At 27.0% G+C, this 18,388-nt stretch overlaps 2 protein-coding genes across 2 annotated transcripts; both read left to right on the top strand.

Annotated features, from left to right (window-relative positions):
- Positions 1–2,420: 2,420 nt before the first annotated feature.
- Positions 2,421–3,487, top strand: PGO_094320 (conserved Plasmodium protein, unknown function; the record flags this gene model as incomplete). The annotated part of the gene is made up of 5 exons (XM_028688019.1): positions 2,421–2,434; positions 2,610–2,740; positions 2,854–2,923; positions 3,105–3,168; positions 3,443–3,487. The coding sequence occupies 5 exons, from the start codon at positions 2,421–2,423 to the stop codon at positions 3,485–3,487; spliced, it is 324 nt and encodes a 107-aa protein (XP_028543820.1).
- A 3,971-nt stretch (positions 3,488–7,458) lies between these two features.
- Positions 7,459–18,061, top strand: PGO_094310 (sporozoite and liver stage asparagine-rich protein; the record flags this gene model as incomplete). Its single annotated transcript, XM_028688018.1, has 3 exons — positions 7,459–17,075; positions 17,286–17,502; positions 17,744–18,061. The coding sequence occupies 3 exons, from the start codon at positions 7,459–7,461 to the stop codon at positions 18,059–18,061; spliced, it is 10,152 nt and encodes a 3,383-aa protein (XP_028543819.1).
- Positions 18,062–18,388: the final 327 nt, after the last annotated feature.

The following is an 18,388-nucleotide window of genomic DNA, read 5'->3' as shown; positions in this document are numbered from 1 at the left end:
CAAGTACAAAAATGAATTAGAGTGCTTAAATCCAGACCAAGCCCAATCATCGCAAATGCATGTAACTTGAAGTATGCAAAAAGCCTAAAAAAAAAAAAAAAAATACTTTTATTTTCGAGTTGAAACAATATACATTTTAAAACAATTTTAATTAAACTTTCTCTTTTTTCCTATTTCACACCCTTAGTACTTTTAAATATATTAGACAAAAATATTTTAAGCCATGCTCTATTCTATTGAACATATACAAAGTGTATAAGAACATGATGAGAGAAATTTTCGTACAACATAAAAGAATAAAATGAAGAACAGAAATGCTAATTCTACAACTATTAACTCTTCACAATACTTCCCTATAATTTAGTTACAATAGTAATCGCAATATTATCCGTAAAAGTGCACAAAAATGTGCAAAATATATGCTTCCCATAAATCATAGGTAAAAACCTCAAGGACATATCAAAAAAAAAAAAAAAAAAAAAGAAATAGACATGAAGTAGAAAAATAGCCGTGTACATACAATAATGTATTTGCTTAATTTTGACAATAAATGAGAAAAATATAAGAAATACAATTATATATTACTTTTAACAACGTAACAAATGTGTGCTAATATATGCCGTTTTATTAGATGTCAATGAAAACGTTTAATGCCAATATTAAAAAACACCAAATAGTGTAACAAAAAAAAAAAAAAAAAAAAAAAAAAAAAAAAAACGATAAACCTCTTTTAAACGACATTCAGTAAACTAATTTTTCTCTTTTAAATGTGTTCTATTACATAATTTTGAAAAAATTAAAATACATAAAATAAAAAGAGTATTTATGCCCATGAAACACCACAAGGTATAGTTAAAAAAAATTTTTTTTTATTTGTAAATATTGAAGATAAAAATAGATAATTTAAAATTAGGAACAAGTAATATACCTGCAATTTAGTGCAAAAAAAAAAAAAAAAAAAAAAATTTTAAGAGAATCAATGTAAAAATAAGTAGGAAAGCACGTAAGTAAAATAAAGTAATTAACATTTAAGAATGTATTAATTTTGTCTAAGCCCAACATTGGTAATGTCTTCATGAAAATTAAAAATGTGCATACTCGTATTTTCTTAATGCAAGGTAAAAAAAAGGGTAGGGGCAGACTTACAGTTTTTACATCATACTTACATTCAATCTTTATGCGTTGCGCAGCTATTGTGAAATGAATTAGTTGCCTAACTTTTACACTACTTATTCTAGTAGCGCTCCTTGTTTAATATTTATGTACACTTATAGGATGATAGATATACTTTTCCCTTCATCATTCTCATTACATTTGAATATGTAAATATATATATTATTTACGCAAATGTGTAGAACTACATGCCAATACATATATAACATACAAGCAATTTTTTTGGAAGTCTTCCTCCCTTAAAGTGCTCACTCATCAGGCACAATTATTAAGAACAATTATAAATCTTTACAACATATCCTTTTTTTTTCTTCTCCAAAAGTTAGCACTTTTATATCCTGTTAATTTTTCTGCTATGTCACATTATTATTTTTTAATTTTTAGAATATCAAAAAAAGCATAAAGGGGGCTTATAAATATTTTTCGGAATTTTATAATATACGTGTATTTAAATCCTTCATAATTTCAAAGTGTAAATAATTTCCAAAATGCAAAAGGAAACTTTATATGTAAATGCATAAAAATTTGCACACGTACTTTATTTACAACAGTGCATAAAATCTGTAGATAAGAAGTCCTTTCATTCCCTTCTAATTTCACCAGTTTAACGTTTTTCCTTCATTATCCTTTTCCCAAAAATAAAAAAGTAAAAAAAATGGAAACAAAGAAATGAACGTATATTCACATGTAAAATTCTTGTTTTTTAATATATACATCATATATGTACATTTACGTGACATTTTTCATGTGCTGTATCTCTTAAGGAATAAATGATATATTTTGTTTAATTCTCTTCTTCTTTTTTTTTTTTTTTTTTTTTTCTCCTCCTTTTTTTTTCTTTTTTACATCTCTTTAATTTTATACTTCCGAAAAGAAACACAATTAAAATTAAGACAAAATTTAAGCATTCCCTTACACAAAAATAGTAACATATGGGCAATACGTAAATATGTACATATATAATCGCATGTGCATATATGTGTGTATCATCCCTCGACGTCACTAAACTGCAGAGTTCCACTTCATATGAAAAAAAAATTATGCACTTAGGGCATTCGTCGTAATGTGCACACAAAAATAATCAATAGGAATAGAAGCAAAAGAGATAACATCTGCGTGTATATATTTATGTGTCCACTTTACGTTCTGCAATTTACATAAGTCTTACAAGAGATATTTACAAATTTAACCTCATAATAAAAATAAAATAACACATAAAATAAAAGTGAATTCAACATTTCAACAAAATGGAAAAAAACAAGTAGAAAATAAGAAAAAAAAAAAAAAAAAGAGAAAAAAGAAACCTATTTAAAATAAGTAGCAAGTATGCAAACAAATGTTTAGTAAGGTATAGTAAAAAAAAAAAAAAATTATATGTATAGGTACAATTAAACCTCAAATTAAAGCCTTTGTAAAAATACATAAAATTTTCCAAGAATGAAGAACAAAATTATCAATTCTTTAAAGGCATTATTTAATAAAGATTTGAAGAACATTGTCTTTACCTGCGACAATAAGAAAGAAATTACTAATAATCTTTCGAATCTTATTAAAAATCATTTAAAAGGTAAAAAATAAAAAATAAAATAAAAATTGTAAATACACATAACACGATGCCCCCACACAATGTATATTTAAATAAAAGACGTTTCACGAAGTATACACAAATTAATTATACAGGCTTAACCTTAAACGAATATAAAATTATTGTTGAAATTCTTCTAAATGAAAATAAAGAACAAGGCATAAAGTAAATAAAAAAAAGTAGAAAAAAATGTACATATCCATTCATTATATTGTAACACATTTTGGATTACACCTAATAGTATGAAGTACACACGAATGTTGCGCTAAACACAGATAGACGTCATTAATATAAAGTTATTTCCCTTAAACATATTCTTTTCATTTCCTTTTTCTTTTTATAACAGTGTTTCCACTAGGCTTTTTTGTGACAAGGAGTCCGATTTTTTTTTTAAAGAAAGTATTAACACTGTAATAATTAAGAAAAAAAATGTATATGTACACATATGTACATATATATTTATGTATAATTTCGGCGAATTTTTCCTTTAAGAAACGAAATAATATACATTCTTATTAAACAAAAATTAAGCCACACAAACTAAAATAGAATGTGTAACCTTTCTTATACATGCTGAGCATTTGTGTAAATATATCCCTTGCATATGGAAAAACGAGTTATCCCCTTAATTTATTTCTACACGTTAACGAACTGCTGTACATGCTTATTTACAACATTTTGTAGGATTCATATTCCTGTTTTGTAGTGGTTTATTTAATTCATGTATAGATTACAATCAGGAATTTTAACCTCATATAGCCTCATGTACCCTCATATACCCTCATAAAATATAACATAGATTTTTGTGAGAATCCATGTAAAGTGAAGCAACATTACTACTCGAAGTTTATCTAAATTAATGATTTCTTTTTTACAACATGTGAATTCATCAAAACAAGTTAAAGCATTTCGTACATATATATACATATACAATATATATGCGCACGAAATAGATAACATGTAATTTACTGAAAAAAAAAAAAAAAAACATAAATAATAATACAACTTTGTAACAAAAAAATAAATGCATTGTCGCACTTTTCTATTTATCCTTCTCCTAATATAGCAAAATTTAAAATAACATTTTTCTTTCTTCGTGAATAGTTCTAGAACTCGTGTGAAATATTATAATCTTTCCCCACATTTCCCTGTTCATTTTGGTATATGTTCCAAATATTTTAATTATTCACCGATATTATATGTGAAAAAAAAAAAAATAAATAAAACAAAATGAAAATAAATATATCTTCTTACATAAAACATTTTTAAAAAAAAGTTATTATAAATGTATCAATAAAAAAAAAAGGAAAAAAAGAAAATATGTTTCATATGTGTTGTTTATTAGGCGAAATCAATACATGCTTTTAGCTCATTTCTGACGCACTACTTAAAACATATAAAAGGGAAGAAAACGCATTAAATATACTACTTCAATTTTGAGTAAAGGTATACTAAAAGAGCAATCAATTTATTTTCAATTTTTAATATCTATCCAGTAAAATGGGAACTTTGGTTCATTAACCTCACATGTGAATGCAATAAACATATTATTCAACCAAATTTTTTTCTCCGCCACTAAAGAAAATAATCCAGAAAAAAAAAATACTTAAAGTGCTTGCAAGTTTTCATCAAATGCTTAAAAAAAATGTAAAACCATATTTGCACCACCAGCAAAGACATTCAAAATAATTAATGTAATTATTTAGAATAAATTGTATACCACGTCGTTAATTTTTCTTTTTCATTCATTTAGAGTCATTCACACAATGGTGTTGGAATGGATACGCGCAAAAGGAAAAATTAAAAGCTTCTATTTTTTAAACAATAACTGCTTGTAACAAGTTTTCCACATATATGTTTTTTTTTTTTTTCTTTTTGGAACATCCACTTCAAAAATATTTCATGTCGTGTTCTTCACCAGAACACACCACAATGTTATTTTTTTAATATGCTTAAATATTTGCTTAAGGATATATATATATATATATAAATGCATAAATGTATGCAACTTGTGCATATTTACTCACTTATTTAAGCACCCAATTATTTGCTTCCTACTTCCTTAGCTCAACCAAGGAAGCTGTTAAGCATGCAGAATATGAAATTAATAAATAGGGGACATAATTTTTAACTTTCATCTGGTGATATAAACAATGTAAAAGAAAATTTTGCATGTGCAATAAGTTGGTGTTATGATGAAATATTTTAAACATAAATAAATGTCATGTTTCACATAGATGTTGTAGCAAGAAAAACGGAAAGAATATATTACAGAAAAAAAAAAAAAAAAAAAAAAAAAAAAAAGCATTCATTTGCGGACTTTTTTACATGTAACATTATTCACCTTCGTCGTATATATAAATTTATAAATAAATACTCATATGAGTAAATTTATATATGTTCACTTAAAAATATATATGCAAGAGCCTTAAGGGGAAAAGGAGCTTAAAATGATCGCAAGCAACAAACGCGGAAAAAAAAAATATATATATATGCGCACATAATTATGCATTTTTTTGCATATAGGTAAAAATATTTTACTTATTGCTTTAAAATTTTTCCATATGCTGCTGAATTATTTTTCTTCACCCTTCATTGTAAAAAATTTAGTGGTCTCATTTATACAGCAGCATGAATAATTTTTTTTTACCGCTACATGATAGATTAAACCTAAATAATATTTTTAGCAATAATCTTAATGCATCTACACATAATATAGTGCTTTTCTTTTTTAATATTTTTCTTCAATTAGAAATGTGTTTTTAACATTTTGTAAATAAAAAACTGGAAATGTATAAGCAAAAAATAAAGGTATAAGTAAGGGCAAGGTCTCGTGTATATAATGTTAGTAATATATATTGTGCTTAAAAACTTGCATCTACTTACAAATATGCTAATGAATAATTAATCATATCAAATATTTCAATATAAATTCGCAAATTTTGCACACAATAGGGAGAATAAATACATGTACAAATGATAACGAGTTTATTCCTTCTTTTTCTTTTTTTTTTTTTTTTTTCATCATAGCAACCAGAAATAAGCACTCAAGAAAATTGTGTATAAATGACTGTGAATGCATATATATACATACCTACATATAAGAATAAATATGATTGAATGTGATTTTATGAATGTAGAACATTCTGTGAAAAAATATATTTATATGAATATAAACATAAAAAAAATAGTTTATAATTAAAACAAACATTTATGTAACATCCTTTCATTTTATTTATTATTTTTTTTTTTTTTTGCTTCCTCATCATACAAGTGTTTTTCAAATTCAAATGATGTACTTAATTTAGCGCTGAACTTATATTTTCACTTTTTTTTTTTTTTATAATTTTAACCAAATAGCATATAATACATTATAAGGAACAAAAAAAAATATATATAGTGAAAAAGCCTAAGTGCCTACATATAATCACACATGTATAACGTATTATTTTCCTTAAGCATTAATAGTTATTTTACAATTACATATGTAATGATATTTAATTATACGTAATTATACATAATTGTATTTGATTATACATAATTGTATTTGATTATACATAATTGTATTTGATTATACATAATTGTATTTGATTATACATAATTATATTTAATTAAACTTAATTACACTTTCCTGTATTTATTTACGTTTAATTAAAAATTGTAAAAAAAAAAAAAAAAAAGTTGTCACGGCATTCCCCATGCCTACACTCACCGCTGCAGAATGTGCATTCCACAAAAATACTTTTACAGAGAAGTAAACAAACCTACATGTTGATCTTTCACTGGAAAAAAAATTCCTCCTAATTATTCATAATTTATTATTGTTTCTTCTTAATGTTTTATATTTTATTTTTTCCATATCCATTGATAACACTCCGTCAAAAGTAGAACAGTTTTCAGATCGTCAAACAACATTCTATTTTTGCAGAAGTAAACAATTTTCTAATAACCCATATTACACATAAAAATGATCACCGTATATTTTGTAAGTATAAAATAAAAAAAATAAAATATAACAATAGTAATAATAGCAACAATAATAACAATAGTAACAACAGTAATAATAGTAATAATAATAATAAATAAGCAAATAAATAAACACATGTACATATACGCTTCTGAAGCAGGAATAAAAAATAAATAAACGTATTTCCCCTGCATTACATAAATGTATAACTACATATAAATATGTGCACATAAATGTATACATAAATACACATGTATCTACTAAAGAAACAAGCACGATTCCTAAAATGAACAAATCTCACTTTCTCCAAGTTGCTTTTATTCACTTTTTAACATACCCTTATTTCAAACGTTTCATGTACGATAATGAATCGTGTAGTGAACATTGCAAAAGAAATAGTGAACCATAGACCAATTGGCAACTTTAAAAGATCATCAAACGTACACCTAGAATGGAATAAACATTTATGAGTATATATATGCATTTATACAGGTTCAATAAAGAGGAGAAATATTTTTGCACACATTACAACAAACTATTATTTACCCGCTTTCATGTTTCGTGTACGTTAATCCCTTATAATTTCCATATTTCTGAGAATATATTTATTTCAACCATACAGATTTATTCAAGGTGTATTTTTTTTTTTTTTTTTTTTTTTCCAGCCTTCGCAATTTTTTCTTTTCCCTCATTTTTTTTTTTATTTTTTAAAAAAAAATAAATAAATAAAAAAATGAGAAAAGGGAAACCGAGGCATGTGCCAATGTTTTTAAGAAGTGAAAATAAAAAAGTATTTTTTACGTTTTTTTCATATTTTATGTCAAAAAATGACCTAGATATCATTTTTGAGCATTATGATATTGGATTAATTATTCTTACCAAAATTCACAATATAAGAAAAAAATTTGAAGATGAAAAAAATAATGTGCAAAAGAATGATAATAATCTGAATGTAGAAGAAGCAGAAATATTTGAAGAGAAAGTAAGAGCTTTTTTCTTAAACTATAATATAGATCCTCCAATTATACAAAATGACAACATACAAAATGAAGCAAAATATAAAAATGAAAACAAAAATAAAAATTCTACAAATGCAGAAAATAATCAGGAAAAACAAAAAAAATCAAATGTTACGGAAAATAATTCCCTTAAATTCATCGCAAAGACAGAGAAAAAAAAACGTTCATGTCATAATAAGGAACAACATCATGTAATTGAAAGTGCAAATAAAAATGTTGATCATTCCATTGATACACAGATTGTCACACAATGCTCAAATGTAACCCTACCAGCACAGATAAAAAATCCTCATGAAATAATACACGACGAAAGTATGAACAAAAATACCTTAAAATCTATAGAAAATATAGATAATCATGAAGCAATTTTAAAAAATATAAAATTCAAAGTAGAAAAATGCAATGATGAAAATCCAATATGCCTTGAAGAGCAATGTGAACAGCTGTATAACAGAAGCATTAGTAGCATTACCTCAATGAGCTTAAATAACAACATTCCACCTAAACCGAACATTTTAAATATTTCTAACAAGAAATGTATAGAACTAAAAAAAAAAAATGTACAAGAAATAGAAAATTCTATCAAAGTGGAGAGAAATGATAAGAATCAAATGAGGAAAGAAGTAATGTGCGAGAATGTAGAAACACAGCAGTATCAAAACAAAGAAAAAGAGAAACGAAAATTTAAAAATACTAAAAAGGGCAAGGAATCAAAAATGGGAAAGCAACAAGATGAACATCCAAGCAGAATACAAATCCTGATGGTAGAGGTTAAAAGAGAGAATATGAGAAATGAAACCAACATGGATGAAGATGATAAAAATGGTGGAGAAACAAGTTATACTGGGAAAAATCATGCAATCGAAAATCAGACAAAAAAATGTCACTATAATGAAAACATAAAATCAAGGAGAGAGTCAGAAGACATTATTTTCCCTGCACGAAAAAAAAACGAAACATACAAAAAATTCAGCAAAAGAATTAACAGAAGAAGAATGAACGAATTTATGGATTCCCCTGATGAATACTGTTTTTACATTACCGATCTGTGTAAAAAGGGCACTATGCTTTCTTTGAAAAAAAATGAGTTAGCACACGATAAGAAAAGCAAATATAAATTTTCCTTTTATCCAAAATTTATGGAATCATTTGCATCCAACGAATACATTCCATTTAATAGGGAATTACAACCATTAAACAATATGCGCATTGATTTAAGTTTATTTAGACAAATAAATGAAAATGCACGTATCCCAAGTAATCTTAACGAATTAAATTCTATAGAGAATTGCAAAGAAAAGAGTCTGTTTGGTTCATTTATACCATTTAATGAATGTGATATATTTCAAAATTGCTACGGAGAAGATGACAATCATGTGCATAACCATACCTATACTCTTGATAATGTAGACAACATTATATATAACACATGTGATTACTCAACCAGTATGAATTTACAAAATGACGTTTTTGACATAAACACACAATATATCACATCTAGTGTAAAAAATTCTGGCAATCAAAACGAGACAGACATTCTCAATTTGAACAATGTGAACGAAAGCGACAAAGATGAAAAAGATGAAAAAGATGACAAAGATATTATAATCGAAATAAAAGATAAAGAATGCTGTTACCACCCTCCTACTAATAAATGCATTAATGAAACTACCATTATCAATAACCAAAATAATGCATCTATAAAATTAAAGATCGACAAATATAACTGCCAATGTAAGGATCAATATATTTTTCAAAATAATAAAATAAATCAATTAGAAAATATCACAAAAAAGAAACCCACAACTGGGGGGAAATATAGAGAAAAAGAAGATGAAGAAGAAGAGGAAGAAAACAAAAAAAAAAAAGAAGAAACCAACTTAATTAGTTACATAATAAATATGGTAAAAAGTGAACCTACACACACTATTATTGATGGGCAGAATAAATTACACAATCAGGGTGATAGTAATTTATGTACAAATTCTTACAATGGGGCACTAATAAATGACTACAAGAATCAAAATATTGATTGCACAAATATGGGTTTGGAAAATAATATCTTACACAATAACAAATGTGTAAATAATGCATACCCATCATATGTTCATAACTCGAATTATAAAGGAAATAGCATGCTAAATAACTACCTAAACAGCAACAACTTTGAGAACTATTTAATGAACTCGAACAGTGTAAATTGCAATATAAAAAATATGAGTCTTAATTCAAATAACAGCACGTTAACAAATATGTATAATTGTTCAGATATGAAGACACTCAGTGAAAATTCATATTTTACAAATAGCGATAATTATTATTTCAATAAAGATAGTATTAGCATTATGGCCGATAGAAATATCTTTAATGATAATACCATTTCAAGCTGCAACTTAAACGTTAACTATTTTAAAAACGACACATTTAATATAAGAAAAAGTTTTTCTCATAATAACTACTATCATAATTTAAACCCATATTGTATTTTCAAGTATAATAACGATGATAATATGACCATCCAAAATTATTATAAAAATAGTTATACGAGGATGAATAACAGAAGCAATAGTTATACAAATGGAAGAATAACAAATAGTGCTATTCATTTCTTGGATCAAAGACATATAAACATTTTTGCAAAAAGTTATATGAAACATAATTTTATTGAAAATAATTTAACTAATAATAACAGTTCATCATCTATGTATAATCATGTTGACCATACAAACTATCCGTCAAACGGTATAAATACAAAGTCATGTATTAATGAGCATAGTACTAATCACCTCATCAATATGCAAAACAAAGACAAAAATGAATTCACATATCAAAATTCATCCATTACAAATCTTAATCATTTGCTAAATGTATCATATCACAATAATACTAATAACATTAGTACAATCACGCATAATGAGATTTTCTCTGATCTAAAACAAAATTATTTTGAAAATCAAATAATAAATTCAGCGAATATTATAACCAATTTTCAAAGCATGCGTGAACAAGAAATAAATAAAATCCAAGCCCTCCTACCTAATAGACCAAATGAAAAAAAATGTTCTTTTAAAATGGAAATATCACCATTTGACGAACCCTCAAGACTCCACAGTATTCCCTTCAATAAACATAGTGATGAATTATCCCTTATAAACGAAAATAGTGGTGAACGTAATGATGGAAAAAGTGGTTCATTCAATAGAGAATTCAGAAGGGATTTCTATAGTCGACACAACGATAGTGCCAATTTAGATTACCTAAAAAAGGTTAAACAAGAAATGGAAAACCAAGCAACAGAATTGGAAGAAAAACAGAAAGAAGAACAAAAAGAGGTAGTAGAAAATTTTACCCATTCGCATCATATCGACTGTAAGGAAAAGATCACGCAAGCAGGTGGCCCTAATAATAATCTGTTAACAACACAAGGGGATTCAAAGAGCCATACTACCCATCGTAGCGAATATAATTATGTAGATCTATGCAAAACCAATAACGAAGAAAATTATCAAAACATAGGACTAAATTATTTATTGATGAATTCAACAAACACAGGAGAAGATAAAGAATCAAATATTTCAGTTCAACCTATTCATATGCAGCAGGAAGATCAAACAAACTATCCTTTCGATGATAAAAATATGCTGTTATATAACAACACATTAAATTTCGTAAAACATGAGGAGATGGATTTGTACGAGACTAATTTAAGAGAAATAAATAGGCAAGAAATCAAATTAGAGAATGGAATCGATCAATTGTTCCCCACTAATGCTGATCACACGGAAGAGCTTTATCAACAGCATTATCAGCATTACCACCAACAGAATTTCCATTCGGACCATCCACAATTTTCGATAAAAAAACAAAATGAACTATGCAACCAAAATAGGAATATTTTCCATGATTTGTCGAACCAAGAAGGTAGTATAAAATTGGAAAACCATAATATTCACCTATACAAGTATCAACAGAATGATAATAAAAATGTAGAAAAAACGAAAATTAGTAATAACGATCGAATTCAGCTTACTCCACCAATATGTCATCCTAACTGTCCACCTTATCAACTAATATGTGAAAAACATCTTGAAGACAAAAATGAGTTTAATAAAATACGAGAAGAAATAAAAAATACTCAAAACTATAGTCGTGAGATATATAATAACATATTACATAGTAATAATACAACTAACGACATTTTTGATACAAATATCTTTGAAAACATACATGAAAGTAGAATCGAGAACATAAATGAAACATCACAACCATTATCATTAGAGAAAAAAGATGAAATGAGTAAACGTTTGTTTTTAATCAATCATGATAATGATAATCAAAACAGAATAAAATATAAACTAAATACTGTAAATTGTTTTAAAGTCCCCAATTCGTATTATAACAATGAAGAAGAATATAATAAAGTTAAGAATATTAACAGAATGTTAGTTCAAAATAGTGAAAATTACATTTTAACAAAACAAGAATTTTGCAGTGATTCCAACTCGGACAATATAAACTTACAACCATATGATATGAATCATTTTCCAATTTCTGTACCAAATGATGAACAAGATGAATTTCTCATAAACGGAAATACTAATGTAGACACCATAAAAAACAAAATTAGTAGCAATGGAAATAACAACCACAATCTTCAGCATATTAAAAGAACAACCAGTAATACAATAAACACTATAAATAATATAAACACTATCAGTACGATCAAAAAGATAAACAACATGAATATCCATACCAACAACATTTTAAACAAAAGATTGAACAAAAGTGAAAATCAAACCAGTAACTTCAACTACGCACGAAATGAAAACACAAATGCTAGTAAATATATGATAAACAACCATTTCAATGCTGTAGATCAATTACAACATTACACAGACAATACTGTGATAACTCAAAATTGTCCACAAATGGGGGATCAACATAATGAAAATAAATTCCTGTGTTTCAAAAATAAAAACGATTTTGAACATAACAATATAGCACTAATGACGAATGTACAAAATGATAATTACAACAATAGAACTAATACGAATATGGAAAATATAAATTTTATGGATTCTCATCATATATTCGAATTACAAAATGATGCTAATAATAATTACATACCTTATCAATTGAATGAGGGGAACAGTTATAATGAACATTTGAATACCCAACTCTCCTGCTGTGAGGGAAAATTAGAAAATGCTAATCCCTTTACTGATGAAGATGTAATTAATATGTATAACAATTTTTACATAGAAAATTATCATATAGATAATAACTATAATGAACAAAATCATGGAAATACATATGAACAGAACGTAATTAATCATTTTAAAAGAAACCCTATGGAAAGCTCATTCGAATTCTACAGCGCTTCGAATATGTACACAGAAGAAACTGACATGATTCACGGACTCAGATGTAGATATGTAAATACGAATAACAACAACTCATTCCTTATTAGGGAAAATCTCATGAACAATGTTATTAACACAAGTTTTAACCACACTATTTTAAACGAATGTGATGAATCTAAAAACAATGTTATAAATAATAATAACGACAACATTGATAATAGCACTCCAAACAGAAATCAATTTAACAATAAATACAATAATGATAGGGATATCATAATCCAAATGCCAATATTCTTAAAAGAGGCTATGAACAATATGTATAACCAACATACTGGGGATAATACCATACAAAACTTAAGCGAAAATGATTTAATAAAATTCGAAACTACAATAAATAACAATTTTAACAAAATAAACGATAATTTTCTGTCAACACAGATAGACACAAATAACAACCTGTACAACAGTATTCAAAATAGAATTATGAAGAGTAATCCTTTATTCGATTTTTTTCAAAAAGAAAAATATGATAATTATAAAATGAATGATAGTCTAACATATGCTGATTCGCATAATTATTACATGAACGTCATTAATAACAAAAGACATATGTATAGCTTCAATCTTAGCGGCACATCTGAAACTATAAGTTTGAACAATATAAGAAACACGTGTAATTTTCACACAAGGGATGATATTACAAATATTTTTGGCAACAGTGTAAGAACTACAAAAAGGGACCATCTCGTGGATCATAATATTTCCACATACAATAATTCCACGCACAATAACTCCACTGTACACAGTTTTCATCCGAATTATAATGGCGTAAATAGTGCTGAGAATGTAATGCATATGAAAAATATACCAAAAAATGACAACTTCCCTAGTATAAGTGGTAACTTTACAAGAAACTGCAGCAGCTGTGTAGACTATCAAAAAAGTAATATGAACCATTACAGAAATAATGTTACCAATTACAGCCATTGTAGTAATTATTATAAAAATATACCGTTCGGAAAATGCAGTTTAGTGAAAGTGCAAAGTGGAAACATAGAAAAAGATAATTACACTAATGAAATTTTCAGTTTTGCGAACGAAACGCATGTTTACACAAATAATGATAATCGAACTAATAATTGTTTAAATCAATTATATAATAATCATGTGAATGGTGAATGTACTATCAAATTCAATGAGACAAATAGGGTTTTCACGGATACATGTAAAAATAGAAATGAAGAATGCATTATACATCCATACAATATAGAAAATAATATACATCCCTACAATATAAAAAATAATATACATCCCTACAGCATAGAAAATAATATACATCCCTACAGCATAGAAAATAATATACATTCCTACAGCATAGAAAATAATATACATCCCTACAGCATAGAAAATAATATACATCCCTACAGCATAGAAAATAATATACATCCCTACAGCATAGAAAATAATATACATCCATACAGCATAGAAAATAATATACATCCATACAGCATAGAAAATAATATACATCCATACAGCATAGAAAATAATATACATTCCTACAGCATAGAAAATAATATACATCCCTACAGCATAGAAAACAATATACATCCATACAGCATAGAAAATAATATACATCCATACAGCATAGAAAATAATATACATCATTGCAGCATAAAAAATAATACACATCCGTACGGCATAGAAAATATTGATTTCCAGAATATCATAAATAACTTCAGTCAGTATAGTGACAATTATAATTTTATTTACCCACTAAATTACAACTCAATTTTACCAAATGAAGAAAATTATTACGCAAGTGGTGGTAGCTACGGCTTTAACATTATCAGCAGAAACTATGGCGAAAAAAATGCTTGGGGTTCCAAAAATCCATATTTTAGCATAAACAAAATTTTCAATTCTGAACAACCAAAAAGTCTTGTTGGATATGACATGATTGACGAAATGGACACACATACAAGTTACTCAAAAAATGATTATCTTAATCATTGTTATTATCAAAATACTAGTATGAAAATAAAAAACAACACATTTTTAAATAATTTACAAGATATCAACACTTTTGACAAGTATAAAAATGGACACCCTTCTATGTTTTACTCAGAGAGGGGTAAAAACAATACTACATTTGATCACAGCTTTCATGCAGACGCTGATGATAATACTAGCATTATCAATATGTACAATAACGCAAATGATGTCACAAATAATCACCTTTTAAACTACAAACAACAAGAACATAATAATGTAAACAATTTAAATGCCCTGGGAAACAGTTTAATTAACATGGTTGCACTAAAACATATGTATATTTTGCGTGATAAATTACATAAAACGGCAGATTTTAAAGAAGAAAAATTTATAAATGGAATACCCACAAAATTTTGTAATAATGGAATTTATAACAATTGCTATACAAATAAAAGAATCATCTCAACCTATATAAATGATATAAATAAACTTATAACCCAAGAAAACGAAAATGAGCAAATGATGGAAAAATTAAACCATTTCATGCATATCACAAATAAAATTAACAATAAAAACACCACCGATATTTTAAGCACTTATTTAGGTAGCACAATCAACCATCATCATGGACAGAATAATAATAACATCGGATTTTCTCCATACCAAAAATTGTTAAGTAACATTTTATGCAATGATACCAATTCTCTTAGTATAGAAAATTTATATTATGATACGATTAATATGAATTTTTTGAGGAATTATAATTACAATGCATACATGTATTTGTTTTATTTATATAAGCTAAATGAATACTCTAATTTTTTCATCAACCAAAATGTACCAGTTGGTGTAGATGATACATCTAGTAGTAACATGTTTCCTACTGAAAATGTATTGGAATTGCACAAACTATATTCCAAATCCTGTAACACTGATCATAATAATATCAGCAATAACGATACAGATAGTAATCATATAAAAGACAATTCGACTGAACATACCCAAACTAGCGGTAATTCCATAAATGTAGAATGTGAAAAATGCTCCACTGCTGGGAACAAGCATTATAACCAGAATAATCCAAATATTTCGGAAAATATGAGAGATGACTCTTTTAGTATATCCTTTGACAACACTAAGCATGATAACACCAATAATTATAGAGAACCACGAAACCGAAGCAGTAACAAATTTTTAAATATAAACTCCTTCAAAAGTGTAAGTGACGAAATTATTAAGCACATTGAACATTATCATAACCAGCTAGCCTGTATTAACAGCCTTAAGGAAAAATTACTTAATTGTAATGCACATAATAACACACAAAATAAAAACCATACAACTAACAACTCTTCCAATCTATCAAATGATAAAGTATCAAATGATAACACATTAAGTGATAATCCATTTTATCTAAATTTATTAAATAATGTTTTCTCTACACAGTACAATAATTATAGTAGCCAAAATTTGAACAAATTTAATAAGATGATATCTGATGAAAACAATAATGACCACATAAGCAATAATATTAATAATTCCTCTAACAAATTAAAGAACATTTTTCTAAATGAAAATTTAATACAAAATATCTATAACCATGACCACATTCCTCTAATAGATTATTATAACTTTCAGTTGTTGCTAAAGTATATAAAGGAACAACAGGTCTATAATTCGTCAAACAGAACCCACGCAAATACGAATACCTGCAAAAGCGATAAAAACAGGGATACAGCCGAAAACAACGGAAACAGCTACAGAAATAACAGCGATGACAGCAACAACAACTGCAATAATAATAATAATAATAGTAATGAGGATGCTGGCAGCAAAAACAGAGGTCATGGCAAGAATAATCCCCCAAGTGACGAGAAAATTATTGGAAAAACTAATATGAAAGATCATAATCCAAAAAATCCTAAAAAGCAAAGTTATTCCATATCCTCCTTAGGGTTCAGCAATAGAAGCAAGAGGTAAGTCCACGCACAATTCTCATATACCTCAGACACACACGCCCATCCGTGGACTAAAACATATACATATATATATATATATATATATATATATATATATACGTACACGCGAAAATACCCCTCTTTTTGTTCTACGCTAAATCATTTCTTTATGTCCCTTTTACGACCTCGGAACGGCACTAATGAACCAACATTTAATATTTCATTTAGATGGACCATATGCCCCTCCTACGTCTGCTGCAACAGTGCTTTGTGTAGATTCAAACTAACTTGCAACTTCAAGTTTTTACAATTTAACCAAGATTACAACGCGTTTAATACTCCATATGCAATATACAACTGTTACAAAAATATTATGAACAAACATAACTACTTCACTTCTACATTGTGCCCACAGCAGACTTACTTATCGAAACATTCAGCACAGGTAAGCCATAGGAATCTTCTACGTTTTTTCGCTTCACCTATTCTGTTACCACGTATTAGTTGTTTAAAATAGAATTTTGATTGAACAAACCTATTTAACATTCCATGTGTGCTTTTCAAGTTAAGCATTCATATAATAACACACTTGCATATATACAGATGGATGTATAAGATATGTATATTTATATGTATATGTCTTTTTTTTTTTTTTTTTTTTTTGTTTTTTTTCCTCCATCGCGCAGGAACATGAAACCATATTTAACGTTTACTGGCATTTGTTGAACAAGGAAAAATACAAATACATACAAAACATCATACTATTTTTAGACAGCAATTTATACACAAGAGCAGTGTGGTTACTAAAAAAGGGCTATAGCATGGATGATTTTGAGGTCCAGAAGGCAGAAAGGAAATTAATAAAGCTAATGATTTTAGTATTTAAATTTACCCACGATTACAAGAATGACAGTGGGAAATACGAGCACATCAAGGCATTCTTATATTCTCTTAAAAATAGCCATATCAATTTTGAACTTATGAATCGTTTCCTATTTTATTGAAGCACGTGTGCGTGTGTTTTTGTATACATACATTCATACGGAAATGTATATTTATACATATATATATGTATATGTGTCCACCTTTTTTATAATATTTGTATATTATTAGTACGTGATCCTTTAATCCCAGACTTTTGTTTCATAAGTAGATAAAAAAAATTTCCAAAAAATTACCTTAATATAATTCTACGGCTTATGCCCTTCATTCGACACATATAACAAATGTATCACATAAATCTTCTTCTTTTTACACATACTTTTTATTGCTGAAAAGAAATATGTATATACCCTTACACACATATTTATTAATACATATACATGATTATG

The sequence above is a fragment of the Plasmodium gonderi genome, assembly GCF_002157705.1.
Source record: "Plasmodium gonderi DNA, contig: Chr09, whole genome shotgun sequence".
NCBI classification, from domain to species: Eukaryota; Apicomplexa; class Aconoidasida; order Haemosporida; family Plasmodiidae; genus Plasmodium; species Plasmodium gonderi.
Note: the sequence above shows the minus strand (reverse complement) of the source record. Positions and strands in the feature narration are given on the sequence as shown.